The sequence below is a fragment of the Gossypium arboreum genome, chromosome 8, assembly GCF_025698485.1.
Source record: "Gossypium arboreum isolate Shixiya-1 chromosome 8, ASM2569848v2, whole genome shotgun sequence".
NCBI lineage: Eukaryota > Viridiplantae > Streptophyta > Magnoliopsida > Malvales > Malvaceae > Gossypium > Gossypium arboreum.
In genome coordinates this window covers 607,751-623,768 of record NC_069077.1, presented here as the reverse complement: position 1 = coordinate 623,768, position 16,018 = coordinate 607,751, and the positions used below count along the sequence as shown (strand labels likewise).

The following is a 16,018-nucleotide window of genomic DNA, read 5'->3' as shown; positions in this document are numbered from 1 at the left end:
TCACCATTAGGTCTATTTTGGTATCTATATATTTTTAGTATCTAGATTTGCAATTATGTCCATTTTGGTCTCTAAAACTAAAAAATGTAAAAGTTTGATTACATGATGTTCTGAAATTGTGTCACATAGTACAATCTTTGAGTCATACATCATCAAACATCGACGAAATCCAAGTTTATGGAACCAAAAAGGTACATGCACCAACATGGATCTAGTTAACAAGTTTAGGGACCAAAAATATATTAACCCATTTCAATTAATTATAGTTATTATATAGATTTTAGCAGCCAAAGGGCAAATAAAACGGAAAAAACGGAAAAACTCCAACCACCAAGTCCTACACACTGGCTTTGTCCAAAGAAAATTTTTTGTGACAGACAAAATATTCAATCAAACAACAAATTTACTTGTAATAATTTAAAAAATCTGATTTTTTTATATTTTTTTAATTTCTCTAATGAATATTTAGTCTTTTTTGTAATCCTCTATTGTTTTTCCCCAATTTTTTGTTGTAATTTTTGCTTTAATTTCCTCCAAAAATCTTTTTATTTTCCTGTTTGGTAATGGCTTTTCTATCTGCTAATTCTTCCCATAAATTTCAGGTAATAAGCTATTCTTTAATTATTATTTCTTCGAATTTTTTTCCGGTTTTATTTTTTTGTTAATTTAAATTATGGTTAATTTGCTTCAATCATGGAAAGCTTTTATGTATGAAAGTTTTAACGGTGGATGACCGAGGCAGCGGTGGTAGCAAGGTGGCCGGGATCCGGCAGATCGTTCGATTGAAGGAAATCCTTCAAAAATGGCAAAATGTCGCATTAGGTTTGAGGCCGAGTGCTCCCCGCTCCGGTGACGGTCCCAGGTGTGTATCAAGACCATTCAACAGAAGGCTAACGAATGCTATGTATTTCGATTCTGATGAGGAAAGTTGCACGAGTCCCAAACTGCCACCCCATGTTCCGAAGGGATATTTGTAACGTATAGTTATCTGTGGAATGAAATTAATTATCTTCGAAATTAACGGTTCAGAATTAATTTAGAATTAATTATAGTTTCTCCCAAATTTATAAAATAAAAAAATAATTTATTTCAACACATTCAAATTTATATTTTTCTATATTAACAGTAATAATTATATAATTGAGTTAGACTCAATCAGCAATATAAAAAAACTATTAAACATTTTAAAACAATAAAACGTGCGTGCAATTTAGGTGAGCCAAGCGAAGTGGAGCCCGAGTCCAAGACATGGAATTTATTATAACTCGGTCATGACACATGAACATCTGGTGATTGAAATACGACGCCGTGTAGTGAATAGACTCGGCTTTAAAAGCTCCCCAGATCTGGCTGGGGAGCCGTTTCCAAAGGCCACAATTTCGCTTCTGCTTGTGAACAGGTATATTTCTCCTCTCTTTTTTCTTTTTCTTTTTAACTTCTAGATTTGAACCTCTCTCAGATCAGATCTGCTATCATTAGATACATTTTGTTTCTGTATGATTGAAATTGTTGAAAAGCTGAAGCACTAACTCTATCGATTAGCTTCCACTCCTTTATGCACACCACCTTGCTCAACACTAAGCACGCTACTTGCTAGTTCATTAATCAATGATCCGATCTGTTCATTGGAATTGTGATTGTAAACCGATGCGTGAATGATGTTATTCATTATGATTTGAAGCGTCGGAAACTCTTTAGTTTGATGCTTAGTCTGTTTCGGTATGAGAGGAATTGTTGAAAAACTGAATCAGTGACTGCATCGACCAACACTGAGCATGCTACTTGTTAGTTCAATTATCAATGATCCGATCTGTTCACTGGAATTGTGATTGTAAATCGATGCGTGAATGATGTTACTCTTTATGATTTGAAGAGTCTGAAGCTTTTTACTTTGATGCATATTTTGTTTCTGTACGAGAAGAATTGTTGAAAAATTGAATCAGTAACTGCATCTATCAACACACAGCATGCAAATGCGTAATCTATGACTCGATCCCTTCGCTGTAATCGTGATTGTAATCGATGCGTGAATAATGTTATTAATTTTAATTGGAAGAGTCGGAGCCTTTATAGTTTGAGGACTGGATCTGTGGAATGGAATTGAAGCGCTAATTTAGTGTTTTTTTTTTTGTGCATAGAATGCACCAGTGATGGACCAGCAGCATGCTCTTTCACGCGGTTGCGGAATGGCCTTTTCCAGCTAATGTGGTGAGGAATTGTTTGCTTTTTGGTAACTTTTTTTCCTCAATAATGAAAGTTTTAGTGAAAGATGTCTGGATTATGCTGTTGCAAGCCATCACTACGTACTAGATCATATGCTTTCATTTGTTACCAAAGTCCATATTTTCTCTTTTTTATTAATTTTTCCACAGTATAATAGAATCTTGCTAGTGAAATAACAGCATATCCTGTAAAAGTACTATAGAGCCTCTTGTACTAGGAGTCGGATTATATTTTACCCCCTCTACTCAAAAAATGAGCAAATTAGTCTTTATCATTACATTAAAAAGCAAATTGATCAAATTAGTCTTTATCATTACATCAAAAAGCAAATTGATCATTCTTTTAAAAATTTCATCCATTTATACTATTAGAAACCGATCATTTTACATCAGCATGAGGTTTACATGACATGCTACGTGGCTAGCACTACCTAGTTATTCCGTCAGCCACGTTAGTATTTAATAGTACAAATAGATGAAACTTTTAACAGAAATAACCAATTTACTTTTTTATTTAAAATATAAAAACTAATTTGCTCATTTATTTAGTAAAATAGACAAAATACAATCTGACTTCTAACAAAAAGCCTCTATGATACTTTTATCCCACCATATATCCCTTCCAATGGTTTGAAATTTCAGCTTTTGATATCAGTATTCACTTGAACTTGCTATGTGATATTTACTTGTATTTTGCCTCTGTTCTGACCCAAAGCATAAATCTGATTGTAATAGAACCTTTTCAGCTTTGAAATACAACCAAATTGTCTAGGGATTTCATATTTGTTCCTACAGGTAACATCAGTAAGAGCTGCGTTATCTTCTGGTACTCGAAATCGAAAACTAGACTCAATTACGGCCAAGCCACTCTAGGAACAAGCCTTTGCCGCACCAGTGTGTCACTTGTTTAATTTTTATCTTGCCAGCCTTTTCAGTGGTTACGGTTTATTCGGTTTTAAAGATTTTTCTCAAACCCTTCCGGGTTTCTGTATCGCATAGTGAAATGCCATTGATTTTATGCATATGTTATTGAGGAGGCCAGGATGTTTGAACTACAGTTTCGGGAGTCGAGAGTGGTAAGAGCCGATAGTTCGAGAGAAATGGATGTCCGTGTTTCGAGACGAGATTAGCATATAACCGAAGTAGGGTTGGCGGAGTTGTAAGTGGCCGGAGTGGTTTGCACCGACAGTTTAGGAGAAGTAGATTGACCTATGTTGGATTCGAGAATAACTGAGATGGCAGTTGTGGTAGTCAATTATATGTGTAAAATTTCATCCATTGTTAGCAGAGGCAGAAGTTGAAGCACTGAGATAAATAAATCTGGAGATTTTAACTTCAATTTCTCAAACGGTTGAAGGATTCTTTTCGATATTATTCTATTTTTTCATTTAATGAATATTTGTATCAGAATATCGAGAATGACTATAGGTGACAGATGATAACATATTGAGATGTGAAGGCAGGGACCGGATAAATGAAAGTAATCCTGTCTTCACATTTCACTATGTTACCTATTTGTCGCCTATAATCAATTTCGATATTCTATTACAAGTATCCATCAAATGAAAAAAAAATAAGAATAATATTTAATGAATCCTTCAAACGTTTGATGAAATTCAAGTTAACTTTATTATTATTGCAATCTCCTGATTTATTTATCTTAGTTTTAACAATAAATCTCTCGATTGTTTTTCCTTTAATCAACAATGTATAGAATCTATTAATAAATTCAATAGTCGAATTGTTAACAATATAAAAGGTTATGAAATGACATAAAATCTAAAAGTTTTACATTAGTGTAAGTAAATTTTTTATTTTATAATATATAATAATATAGACTCAACTCATTAATTCTAGTTTGGTTAATTGAAAACTGATCTTATCGACCAGTTCAAAGTCGATTCATTTTTCTCAATTAAAATCAATTTTATGTTAAAAGTTAATTAAATTAAATAAAAAAAACTCTATTAAATCAATTACTCAAACAATTCCAATTGAATTAATCCAAAGGTAAAAACTAAGCTTATATCCAAATTCCAATAGGTTTACTAATTCCCTCTATTTTTTCCTAGGTCTTTTCTATTTTTGAAAAAAAAATATTTTTAGAAACTCTGGGAATTAGTCCCTTCAAAAAGGAAATATAGCAATCAAATATACGGTGTCATCTCATGGCAGCCAAAATTTTTCCAAAGATTCCAATGTGGTACTATTTTGGTCATCTACATTTAATTATTAGCTCATTTCATGATTGAACTTTATCGAAAGTCATATAAAAAGTAGGTTCTAATTCTATCTCTAGAAAATGAAAAAGAAAGCATTTGATATAAAGTTGAATAATTATGTGCGGTCCAAAAAAATGTTAATCCTTACCAATAAGAATAAAAAGAAAAGAAAATATATAAAGGCTAAAAATTCAGATTTCAATTTTATTAAATATAACCAATCAAATTTCAACCTTGGTATAAAATTAAATTATTTATATTAAAAGTATTTTTATATATTAATCTATTAATTTAGTTGTGCTCTCACGTCACACCCAATGATTGTATTTGTGGAATGCACCTAGCACTATAATGAATAGGATTTTCGTTTATTAATGGTTGGCCTTAGTAAATCGGGCTGGTTTATTAAATAAATCCAACAAAAATAATATATATTTAGTTTATTTATATTTATTTGTTTGATAAATTATATAAAATTAGTTTATCATTTAGGTATTATATAATTAATAATATTATTATTGTTTGTACGTTTATTTTATTTATAATATAATTATTAATATTTTTATTATTTTATATCTAAAAATGTTTTTTATTTATAGATTGTTTGTAAACATGTTGGTTAACATATTTATATCATATTGTTTAATGTTTATAAATAAGTTGAATTAAACAAATGAATAAGTTTAAACTAACGAACACAAACACAATTTTCAATGTTTTTTTTATAAGTATGAACTGAAGATAAAATCATAAACAAACATAAAAATAAGTAAACATACATAAACCCATTAGTTGAAATTCAGTTTATTACACACTTAAATTCGATAAAAATATCATGAAAGTTTTTGTATTAGGAGTTAGATTATATTTTGTCCTTTTATTTAAAAAGTGAGAAAATTAGCTCGTTAGATCAAATAGTAAATTGGTCCTTTCTAATAAAATTTTTATACATTTATATTATTAAAAATTAATATAGTTGATGGAATAACCAAACAATGACACGTGGCATGTCACATGTACTTTATGTTGACTTGCATGGAACAATTTTAACAATAAAAATAATCAAAATATTTAACAAAAGGATCAATTTACTCTTTAATTTAATGTATAATTTTAAATAAAAGAAACAAAATCTAATTCTTACTACAAATAAATCCATATTATACATTTACCATCAAAATACACCAAATTGGGAGGGGAACCTTTGTAGTTTATTTACAATCCAAAAGAAATAAACAATTTATGAAAAAAGAAAAGAAAAGAAAATATATATATACAATTGTAATTTGATTTTTCACCATACCCTGCAAAAATATATAATAAACATTGCTCCAAACTCTATCTCCATCACAATTCAATAATTAATATATGATTTTAAAAAATAATAATATATTGAGTATAAATACATACATCATTATTAGTGAGGACTCATTAAAAATAAAATAAAAATCATTTAAAATGTAATACAATCTAGTTTACCTAATCTGTTGACAATCTAAAAATAAAATATTAAAAAAACTAGATAATTAAATATATGTGGTTCTAAGGAAGAAGATCATCACCAAATAGGTAAAGTAACCTATCAACCGCCCAACTTGGTTCATTAGTAGGCCAACCAAAGCTTTGAGAACAAGTAAGCAAAGGTGCCCTACAAACTGGACAAGTCTTATGATTATCATCTCCATCATCATGATCATGATCATGATCATAGCCTACCCATCTATCAATGCAATCTTGATGGAACACGTGGCAACAGTTCCTCAATTCCCTTACATCATCACCTTCTTTGAGTTCACACAAGCAAACAGCACACGTGTCAGAAACCCAAGGCATCCTTTGTTTAGCATCCCCATAGGTTGTTAAAACCAAGTTGTCTCTGATCATATCTGAAGAAATTTGATGAGAATTTGATGAAAAATTAGGAGTGAAGAAGAAAGAGTTTATGTCTTTGAATCTAAGATTAAGAAGCCAAGACAGAACCCATCTTAAAACTGCTAAAAAAACAGCTGTTTTGTAAAGGACATGGCTTAAAATTAGCCCTGGATCATCTACAAAGAAACACATTGAAAAAATAAATAAAAAGGAAAATGGAGTATTGTTTAGCAAGAAATGAAAATGGGGGGTTTGATTTAGAGAAGAATATAAGACTTCCAAAATATATATAGAAAGAGAGATGGAGGGGACCCAAAGATAGGGGACATAGTGGGCTGCTCTTTATTTGGAATAAAAAGAAGATGATATGATTAGGTCACACTATAAACTAACTGTTGATATGGACGGTGCTGATTATCCCCATTTAAATTACCATCCTAATCATTTTATTTTTATTAGATTATATAAAAATTATATTTATTAAAAATTTTATATAAAAGTGTCTTAGATTAGATGGTAAAAATAAGCCGACCAGTTAAAAAAATTTTATCTACGGAAAAAAGTATTATATTGTAAGTATAAAAGTTTTAATTTAATTTCGAAAATTAGCTTAGATTAGAAAGTTCTTTTTGGATTGAAACTAGTTTGTGTCCCAATCCGACTTACCAAAATGAAAAAAATTTAAACACCAATTCGAGAGTTTAGTATTAAAAAGTAAATACTAAATGAGAAAATAGATATTATTGTAACTTGCAAGTTTGTTTCTTCTACTTTGAATCCTATTCCAAGACTTTAAGAAACAATTAAAAATGTCAAAAAAATCTTTATTAATTAAGTTATTAAATTTTGAATAGATATTTATATTTAATTTTAAATTTTATGTATTTTAAAAATATATAATTTTCGACTTCATATTTATAGTTTAGACATAATTATTTAAATGGAATCGAATTTAAAAATTGAACCGAAATTAATTAAGTAATAATTTATTAAAAATATTAAATTTATTAATTGAAAATTGATATGAATTAGTTGAATTGAATTGAATGGATTAATTTTTTTAAATTTTAAATAATTTATTTAATCAAAACGTTGATGGTGAAATCGATTTGAAAACCTGAGTATACACAATGATTAGAAAACGGGGCCATGTTGTAGGATGGACGGTGCTTTCATGCATGTGCTTTGCTGGTTGCTGCCTGATTCATGCTGTATTTGAAAGTCATTTTTATTTGACACTGAAAAGGAAAGGAAAAAAAAAATTTACATATCATTCATTAAATTAAAGGGTAGATTATTTAAATAAAGAATGTTAGGTGGAATATAAATGAAATATTAAACATCTAATATTATGTGTTTGCAAAATCAAAGAAGGTTGCTTTGCTTTTTTCAAATGATACGTTGGAAATCGCAGATAAAAGTATTGTGCAAATTTTTATATTAAAAGTTAAATTACAATTTATTTTCTTTATGTAAGAAATAAATAAATTAGTCTTTTATGTTAGATCAGAGAGCAAGTTTATTCTTTTATTTAAAATGGCATCTATTCTTATTGATAAAAACTAGTTCATGTATGTTAGTATGACGTACATATGGCATGCCCTGTATCACTATCTAGTTATTTTGTTAGCCACGCTAGTAGAAATAAATGAAAATTTTAATAGAAATGACCAATTTGTTTTTTGAACTAACGTACAAGAATTAATTTACTCATTTTTTTTAAGTAAAATGTAATTTGATCAGTAAAAGAGCCTCAATAGTACTTTTACTTTTAATTTCCACAATCTCAGTCAAATTTGATATACACGTATATTTTAAATGTTTTAATTGCATTAAAATCTTATCGATAATATTAAAGATATTTGATGCAATTAACCTTATATAACAAAATCGATCCTACATTGTGAATTCGAAAAAAAAAAAATTAGGAAAAATTTTTAAAAATTAAAATATAATTTTATAATTATTATTTTATGATTGTGTTATTTTAAAGAGATTTAACATATATTTTATATTTTTTAAGGGTAAAATATAATTTAATTATATATTAATTTATACTTTAAATATTTCTCAAAAGAATTGCCCTTATCCATTCTTATACAAAATTTTAAACATGCTTATCAAGTAGCCGCATGCATGAATTTAATGTTAAAAATCAACTAAAAATGAAAAAAGATATTCCACCCTTATCCATTCTTCCACCATTTTTGACTATTTTAAGCTAAAAATGAATTTAAAAAAAAGAAAAGAAAAAGCTTTTAACATTAACATTTGTGCCCTTTTTTTTCCCTTTAAGATGCTGTAATATATCTTTCGGCAAATTCCAAAGATAATTTCGAATATATATATCAAAGTTTATCATTAGGATTAAAGTGCTAAACATGTAGAATATTGGTCCGTCTTTATCCCTGCAAGCCACAACCATATTGCTCGTTTTTATCAGCTCATAGTTTACTTGCATTTGTACACCCAATCAACTTGCTACTTTTTACCTCATTTAAATATATTTTATACAAGTTGATTTGGTTTTAGTAATTAATTCAAGTTTAATTTTTTCAAAATTATTTTGAGTTTATGTTTTTTTAGGTGTTAAAATCAATTTATGTTTAGGCTTAGGATCGTTAAGGTTTGTTAGTTATTTTGTACGTGGATTATCTTGACTTTTGAATCAATTATAGGTTCATGTTGTTTAGATTTGCATCATTTGAATATGCTAATTAAGGTTTTTGAATCGTGTCGTTTTTTTATTACTTGTTTGATTTCTTTCAAATTTTTGTGTTTATCTTTTCAATTTAGGTCAATTTGAATTCGAGTTATTTTTAATTTGAGCCTTTTCCAAATTCAAATTAATAACGTTTTATTTTTAAACACAGATTAAATTAGAACAATTTAAAAATCCAAAATTTACCAAAATGACATAGTTAATCAATCTGACTCAAGTGGCTCATCACATGCTTTTGCATGGGTAAAAAGATTGTAAAAGTGATTGTACTTGAAATTAAATTGTATTTTATCCTTTTATTAAAAGATAAGTAAATTAATCTTTGAACATTATGTAAAAGAACAAACAAATCCTATTAAAATTTTTATTTATTTCTACTACTAAAATTAATCTCTATACACAATACAAGCCATATATAACTGTTTGATTATTCTGTAAACACCGATTTTTAATAATAGATATTTATGAAAATTTTAACATAAAGAACTAGTTTACTCTTTAATCTAATGTCCACAGATTAAATTTACCTATTTTTCGAATAAAAGAGGCAAAATACAATTTAACTTCTAATACAAATACCTCCATACCTCTATGATACTTTTACCCTCTCGCATGTTAGATGTCACCTAAACAGTAACATAATTAACAAGCTTAGTGTTTTAATAGCAACTTTTATTGCATCACAACAGCATTCTTATTGTTGATAAAAAAAATAAAGGACAAAAAAAAAAAAATTTTGATTGAGACTCTATGTCCTGAAGTCTGTTTGACGGTTTGTCTACCAGCTATAATACAAAACAGTACCAGCACTAAGCTGACAGGATCAAGCATTATATAAAATAATTTCTCGTTAAAGCTGACAACTCGAGATCGAGCATGTCGGTTGTCGAAGTATGAAATCGGTTTCGGATTCTCTTGTCTAGTTGATTTCACGCTGCTCGGCCCTCTTTCAGCTTCGTTTGCATCTTGTATTGCAAAGTGATTGGTGCACAATCCATTGGTGTTTCTCCTAGTATTGATGTTGGTTCAAATGAGTTATAAGCAGAATCATGAGAGAAATAGATTGATACAAATCATAACCAGACATGCTAACCGACAAAAACCAGCAACAAAAAAAAAAAAAAAGGATGGAGAGAGTTCTCAATTATCGATTTCTACAAACCCACATCATTCAACAAAGCTATGCCATGTTGGCAAAGGCAGAGGCCCTGGTCCTAAATACCTGGGTTGGAGACTCATCATGAGCAATTATATGTGTGGGTCTCTGAGTCCCACCATGTACTGTTGTCATGTGTGGGTTTTAGTCCAGTTTGTTGACTTAGTTTTTAGATTGTACTAGTTCTTACCTGTTGTGTTATAATGGTTTAATTCTACTTTGTGATTCCTCAAACAATTTGTATTGTAATAATTTAATACTTAAGGTTCTTCGGACACGTGCTTGTAATTGTACTTGAAAAACTTTCAAAGAAAAACAAAGCTATGCCACGAGTATCATAGTTCTTTCAAATGGAAGGTGAGAGTTCTTTGTCTTTTCCTCTTCTATTTTTGTAACAGTTAATTTTTCTCTAGCATTGAAGGACATTTTCTAGCCACATTTTCGACTTTCAGTAACCTTAAAACTCTATAATTAGGAGTGCAAATGAGACACTTGTGTTCACGAGCCGAACTCAGCCTCAAGCTACTGATCAAGCCAAACTCAACAACTTAAAACCTGATTCGAATGGCTCATGAGCCAAATCAAGCTTTTTATTTTTATATATTTTAAGTATTTTATATTACTAAATTACATTTTACTCTTGTGGTTGTTCATTGTAAGTAATGCAATCTCCCTTCCATTTTTTTTCTCTTTCTTCCTTTTTCTAGATTTCCTCAGTTGTAAATTTTGGTAGTTTTTGAAGTTGGTTTTCTGAATCTGCATGTTATTATGTGAAAAGTTGAAGGTTTGTGATCGTTGTTGTTAAGTGAATGTCGAGAAAAGTAGTGAATTTATCAGGTTCAGGTTTTCATTGTTCAAGTTGATTGTTTGGTTCAAGTGAATCAAAGTAAGGGCCTCTTCATTTCTCGAGTGAGGAATGTAACGATGGAGCTCCATATTGCTAATAATATTGTTCAACATAAAAGAAACTCAATGCCTCAAGCTGGAATCTCCATTTAAGCTTTATTTCAAGTGGTGTTCCATAAGAAAAATAAATAAAAAACTCATTTGAAGAAGTAAGATATCAATCAGATATGTAAGGTTTCTTTTTGTTGGTTCTTCAAGTAAGACATTGAAGATTACATATTTTGCTGATTTTTGCAATAAGTTGTTAAAGATCAATTTTTCTGTGATTGAGAAACCAAAATTTCTGCTTAGTTTAATTGTTCCATCAAGTGCAGTTTTGTTGCTTTAAACTTCTTTTCCAGTATGACCTGAGTTAAATAATACTTCAAATTACTTATTGCAATTCTAATTAGACAAGAATATTCAGAGGCATTATATATAATTTGTTTGGTGCCATGGTGCTGGTCAATAAGGTATATACATACATAATGTTAATCTCTTTTCACTAATTATATAACTAAGCTTTGGGTTCGGGTAGGATTGCGGACGTAAATTAAAATTGTTGTACAGTTGTGAGTAGGTGTAGCACACAGCAAAATTATGACATTATTTATCTTTACTCCTTAAAAGGATAGATAGTAATCTCAGTATACAATTTATTGTCTTTGAATTTGAAATGACTCTACTCTACCCAACCCAAAATTAGTGAACAAATAGATTTTTTGCCATAAAATAATGCTAGTGTAAATACATTTTTTATGCTCTTTGTGTTCTTTATTTTAATCTATCATTTTTTTTAGTAAATTTGAATATTTAGAGTGCCTTACAGTATCTCAAGGGTGCAAAAGGTTTTTATTTTTAGGCTTTATGGAGAAAATATAGACAGATATTCATTCTTATATGTATTGAGTAGTATGTCATATTTTTGTGTGTGGACTAGAAACTATAGACATGATTTTAATTTTAAGTTAATAATTTGATGGACTAATATTGTTGTATTTAAATACTTTGATGAAGAATTTGAATTTATATTTAAAAATATTTGGATTTGGTTATTGAATTTTTATTTCTATCATTATGTTACGTGTTAAAAACCAATAATATTTTAACTTCAAACTAATATAAAATTTTATATGCAAAAGGCACTTCATTCTAGCTAAAGCTCAAGCTTGACCTTGACTTAAACAAGCTCGGGTTCCAACTTCAGAGTAGAAGAATCAATAAACAAGCTTAATCGAGCTCATGTAGCTCGATAATATCTTGAGCCAAGCTTGAGCTTAAAAAATGATATTCAATTGAGCTCGATTTGAGTATCGAGCCCCAAGTTTTTAATCAAGCTCAAGCTTGCCAGTATTTGTGCTCGACTCGATTACACACCTAATAATGAGAAACTTCGATTGGTAGATAGACATTTTTAGAATCAAGAATGCCAATCAATTACCTTGTGCATTCTTGTAGTCCATGCTTGCTCCACAGTCCATGAGGGCAAACACTATATCGGTTCGATTGAATAATGTCGCCTACAAGTTAATACTGTCATTAGTGTTATAAAATTGGAAAGAAATGGAAATTAAAATTATGCATCCAATCGGCCAGCCTTTACAAACATATATAAACATCAGAGAGAGAAAGAGAGAACACTACCAGATGCAGTACAGATAATCCTTGCTTGTCACGGTAATTTGCATCTACACCCTGAACATGTAATCATACTCAAAAATTCATTCGAACTGAACTTTGGAATAAAATCATCACATACCTCACTTAGAAGCCTTTTGACTGCAGCTGTATCACCATTCTTTATGGCTTCTCTTAAACCCTGAGTATAGTAAATGCAAAGGAACAAAATTCAAAAGAAGAAAAACACCATGAAAAGTTGAATGTCTCACAGCTATATTCAAACACTTCAACAAAGAGGTCTGCTTCTACCTCTCCATTGACATCATAATCCGTCTGAGATTTATCTGCAGCAGTACCATTGGTCACCAGACCAGGATTGAAAACCGAACTGCAAAAATGTTAACCATATCTAAATACCCAAAAGAATGGCTAAAATAGAAAGAAAAATTTGCCACCAAAAGAGGCTAGAGACCTAAAAATCAAGATGGCAGGAAAAGTTTAAAGAGTGTAGGTCTTTCTCACAAATATCCCCCGCTATATTAAAATCCATTCTAGTAACTTCTATCAGAAAGTTGAGTACAAACAAGAAAGCAAGATGAAGAGAGAAGGTAAACTGATTTCAGTGTTTTATGCCTCAAACCAGAAGGCCATTATTTTACTGCCATCCAGCTTCATGTTTCAAATCAGGCTACTAGAATGGACCAGAAATAGTCGAAATTTCCATGTTTAAATTCCACACAAAGTAAACCATTTGAAACCAAATATTATGTTTGGGACGAGTGAAGAACAAATATTGCACACAAAAATTAACAAATGGCATACCTAGATTTACTGTTTGAAGTGGAGCCTCTACTCTTGGGAAAAATGTCAGTCTTTTTTGGTTTTGGATTAGACGAAGCCACTGAGGATGGAGGGTTTTTCATCTGCCTCAAGAACAGATATGGGTCCATAAGAAGTTTGGATCAGCATATGAGGTGCTGCTAAAACTACAGAAGAATTCATACCATAACTGGAACTGCATCTGTTTTCGGTTCTGGACTTTCACAAATACACAAAGGCATTCCACACTTGCATTCTGGAATGCTTACAACAGGCTGTTGCTTTGCAGTTGCTTCAGTTTGTGAACCCACATCTGCGTTAATATTTAATCTAGCAACTTCGTCAGTAGCAAAACCAACTCCGCCTAAAGGAGGCTGAGGGTCAGCTTTTGCTGATCTGCACCCAAATAAATTCAAGAGAAAAATAATGTATAGAAACAAAACAAATATCAATTAAACTATCTCTTAAAATAATACTCAAATAAATAAGAAAAAAAAACACCAAAGTGAAGCAGGAGTATCCACCAACACCAAGAATCCAATACATATCCAAGCTATAGCCCTTCCCCCTTCTCTTTCTAACAATGATATTTAAATATGTAAATGGGTAATCAATCAAGAGACATTTACCCTGAAGAGTTATTGAAACAATCTGCACAAACTCGAACAGACGAAAGTATGCCAAATTGAGGTAAAGGCTGAATATGCACACATGAAAAAAATATAAAAGATTGCTTAGTTAAAACTGACTTTTACAACTTGAGAAATGCATAGTTAGCCCAAATACAAAAACTGAGGGGCTGGGAGCTCAAACCATTTGATCAGATGAATGTTCATGGCATAATGTCCTTCCACAACATCGGCAATGGTGCTGCAAAATGAAGATGGTTTCATGCATTTTCCATAAGGCAATCAATCCAACACGGAATAGATGCATACTTCAAAGAAAAATTGACACAAAAGTATGCACATTCAGATTTCCTTGAAATCAAGCAATAACAGCATGACCTCTACAACACTATTCCATAAAGAATAGAATACTAACATCACTTTGGGTATAATTGATATTATAAGAGATTTATAGAGTTCAGTAGCAGTTAGGAATTATTATCACACCACTTTAGTAGATCATTAGTTGCAAGGCGTTTGCATAACAGCTTCCACAAACCAGAACCAATTATCCCATTGATAACATGCACACGGTAGGCCTCAAATTTGAAGGCCACCACTAGGTCAGTCACGTATCCGAACTTAAATACTCACAACATCAGTCATGCACCCGATTCAATCTTTCAAATTAATATAAGCGGTAAGCTTAACCACAAATTGAGTCGTCAATAACTTCCAAAGCATCAATTTACCGCATCAAAAAAAGAAACCATAAAAATACTTAATTAGATTCAAAATAACTCCGAATCCGCAATTAAAAGAATTAGAAACCTCATCTTTTGCGTCAATAAATAAGTCAAACAGCTAAGGTCAAAGCAAAGGAGCACAGTCCAATATGATTTAAGCAGTTTTTACCGATCTATAACTAAAAAATAAACCTAATCGGTATTCTTTCCTTCATCGGACGATATATTTCATTAATTTCATCACACCAAATGAAAATGATCGGGAATTTAAATTCGTATAAAAATGAAAATTACAAAAAAAAAAAAGAAGTAAAAAGCAAATACCCGGCGCCTGAAAGTGTTGAAGCTGCATTTGCAGACGTCGCAGCGAGGTGCTTCCTGAAAAGGTGGCGGCTCCGATGACATTTCCGATCTCCCTTTTTCTCACTCCGGCGGCAAAAAACAGATAAAGATGCTGAATTCTTTTTAGGTGCTTCTATTGATTTTTGGTCCTTTTTCTTTTTTTATTTTTATTTTATCCGGAAATGATTCGGCGATCGGGTTCTTATATTCGCTGATCGTACCCGAATTCGATCCACTTACCCGCCATGTCAGCGGGTTGGCGGGTGAAACCGGGAGAAAAATAGATAAGAGAAAAATAAAATTGAATCACACTGTACATTTCTTTTAACATAATAAAAAGGGTTAAATATCAATTCTAATCCTCCATTTTTAGATTATATAAGAATATTTAATTTTAGTTTTGATCTCTATATTTTACTTAAATTTAAAATTTAATCTCTATATTTCAATTTTAAAATAATTTGGTATCTCAACTCTTATGATTTCATTATTTAGTCTAAATATTTTATTCAGATTAAAATCTTGATCTAAATTCTTAAGAATTATTAACAATGTTAGAATTCTCTATCTAAATACTTCAATATTATTATATAGTCTTAAGGTGTTCAGAATTAGACTAGTGGTTGGATTAGTCAAGTCCTTGATTCACTAAATCAATTAAATAAATCATAAAATCATTTTAAAAATTAAAATTTTTAAAATGATTTAATCGGTTTATACTAATTTTTGAGTTAACCAATGCAACGCTTATATTTTAAATTGAGATCCCCGAACAATTTTGAATCCAGCAGATCTAATTCATAC

General features: G+C 30.3%; 2 protein-coding genes and 1 long non-coding RNA gene across 3 annotated transcripts; 1 reads left to right on the top strand and 2 right to left on the bottom strand.

Annotated features, from left to right (window-relative positions):
* Positions 1-1,268: 1,268 nt before the first annotated feature.
* Positions 1,269-3,980, top strand: LOC108467929 (uncharacterized). The gene is made up of 3 exons (XR_001868933.2): positions 1,269-1,399; positions 2,139-2,208; positions 3,018-3,980. It is a non-coding gene; the product is annotated as an uncharacterized LOC108467929 (long non-coding RNA).
* Positions 3,981-5,581: 1,601 nt separating this feature from the next.
* LOC108469028 (E3 ubiquitin-protein ligase RHA1B-like) lies at positions 5,582-6,599 on the bottom strand. The gene has a single exon (XM_017769913.2). It carries the CDS (start codon positions 6,506-6,508, stop codon positions 5,987-5,989), a length of 522 nt encoding a protein of 173 aa, XP_017625402.1. The 5' UTR covers positions 6,509-6,599; the 3' UTR covers positions 5,582-5,986.
* Positions 6,600-9,693: 3,094 nt separating this feature from the next.
* Positions 9,694-15,505, bottom strand: LOC108467523 (uncharacterized). The gene is made up of 10 exons (XM_017768166.2): positions 15,197-15,505; positions 14,332-14,388; positions 14,148-14,215; positions 13,704-13,914; positions 13,522-13,622; positions 13,009-13,087; positions 12,839-12,898; positions 12,724-12,774; positions 12,521-12,599; positions 9,694-10,047 (listed from the first exon to the last, which is right to left on the bottom strand). Exons 1-10 carry the CDS (start codon positions 15,275-15,277, stop codon positions 9,968-9,970), a joined length of 867 nt encoding a protein of 288 aa, XP_017623655.1. The 5' UTR covers positions 15,278-15,505; the 3' UTR covers positions 9,694-9,967.
* Between the last annotated feature and the right edge of the window lie 513 nt (positions 15,506-16,018).

Coding starts and splice junctions, on each gene's coding strand:
- LOC108469028 (XM_017769913.2), bottom strand. CDS start 6,508: ATGTGTTTCTTTGTAGATGATCCAGGGCTAATTTTAAGCCATGTCCTT.
- LOC108467523 (XM_017768166.2), bottom strand. CDS start 15,277: ATGTCATCGGAGCCGCCACCTTTTCAGGAAGCACCTCGCTGCGACGTC. Junction 14,216..14,331: donor AACATTCATCTGATCAAATG/GTTTGAGCTCCC, acceptor GTGCATATTCAG/CCTTTACCTCAATTTGGCAT. Junction 10,048..12,520: donor GGACTACAAGAATGCACAAG/GTAATTGATTGG, acceptor CATCAATACTAG/GAGAAACACCAATGGATTGT.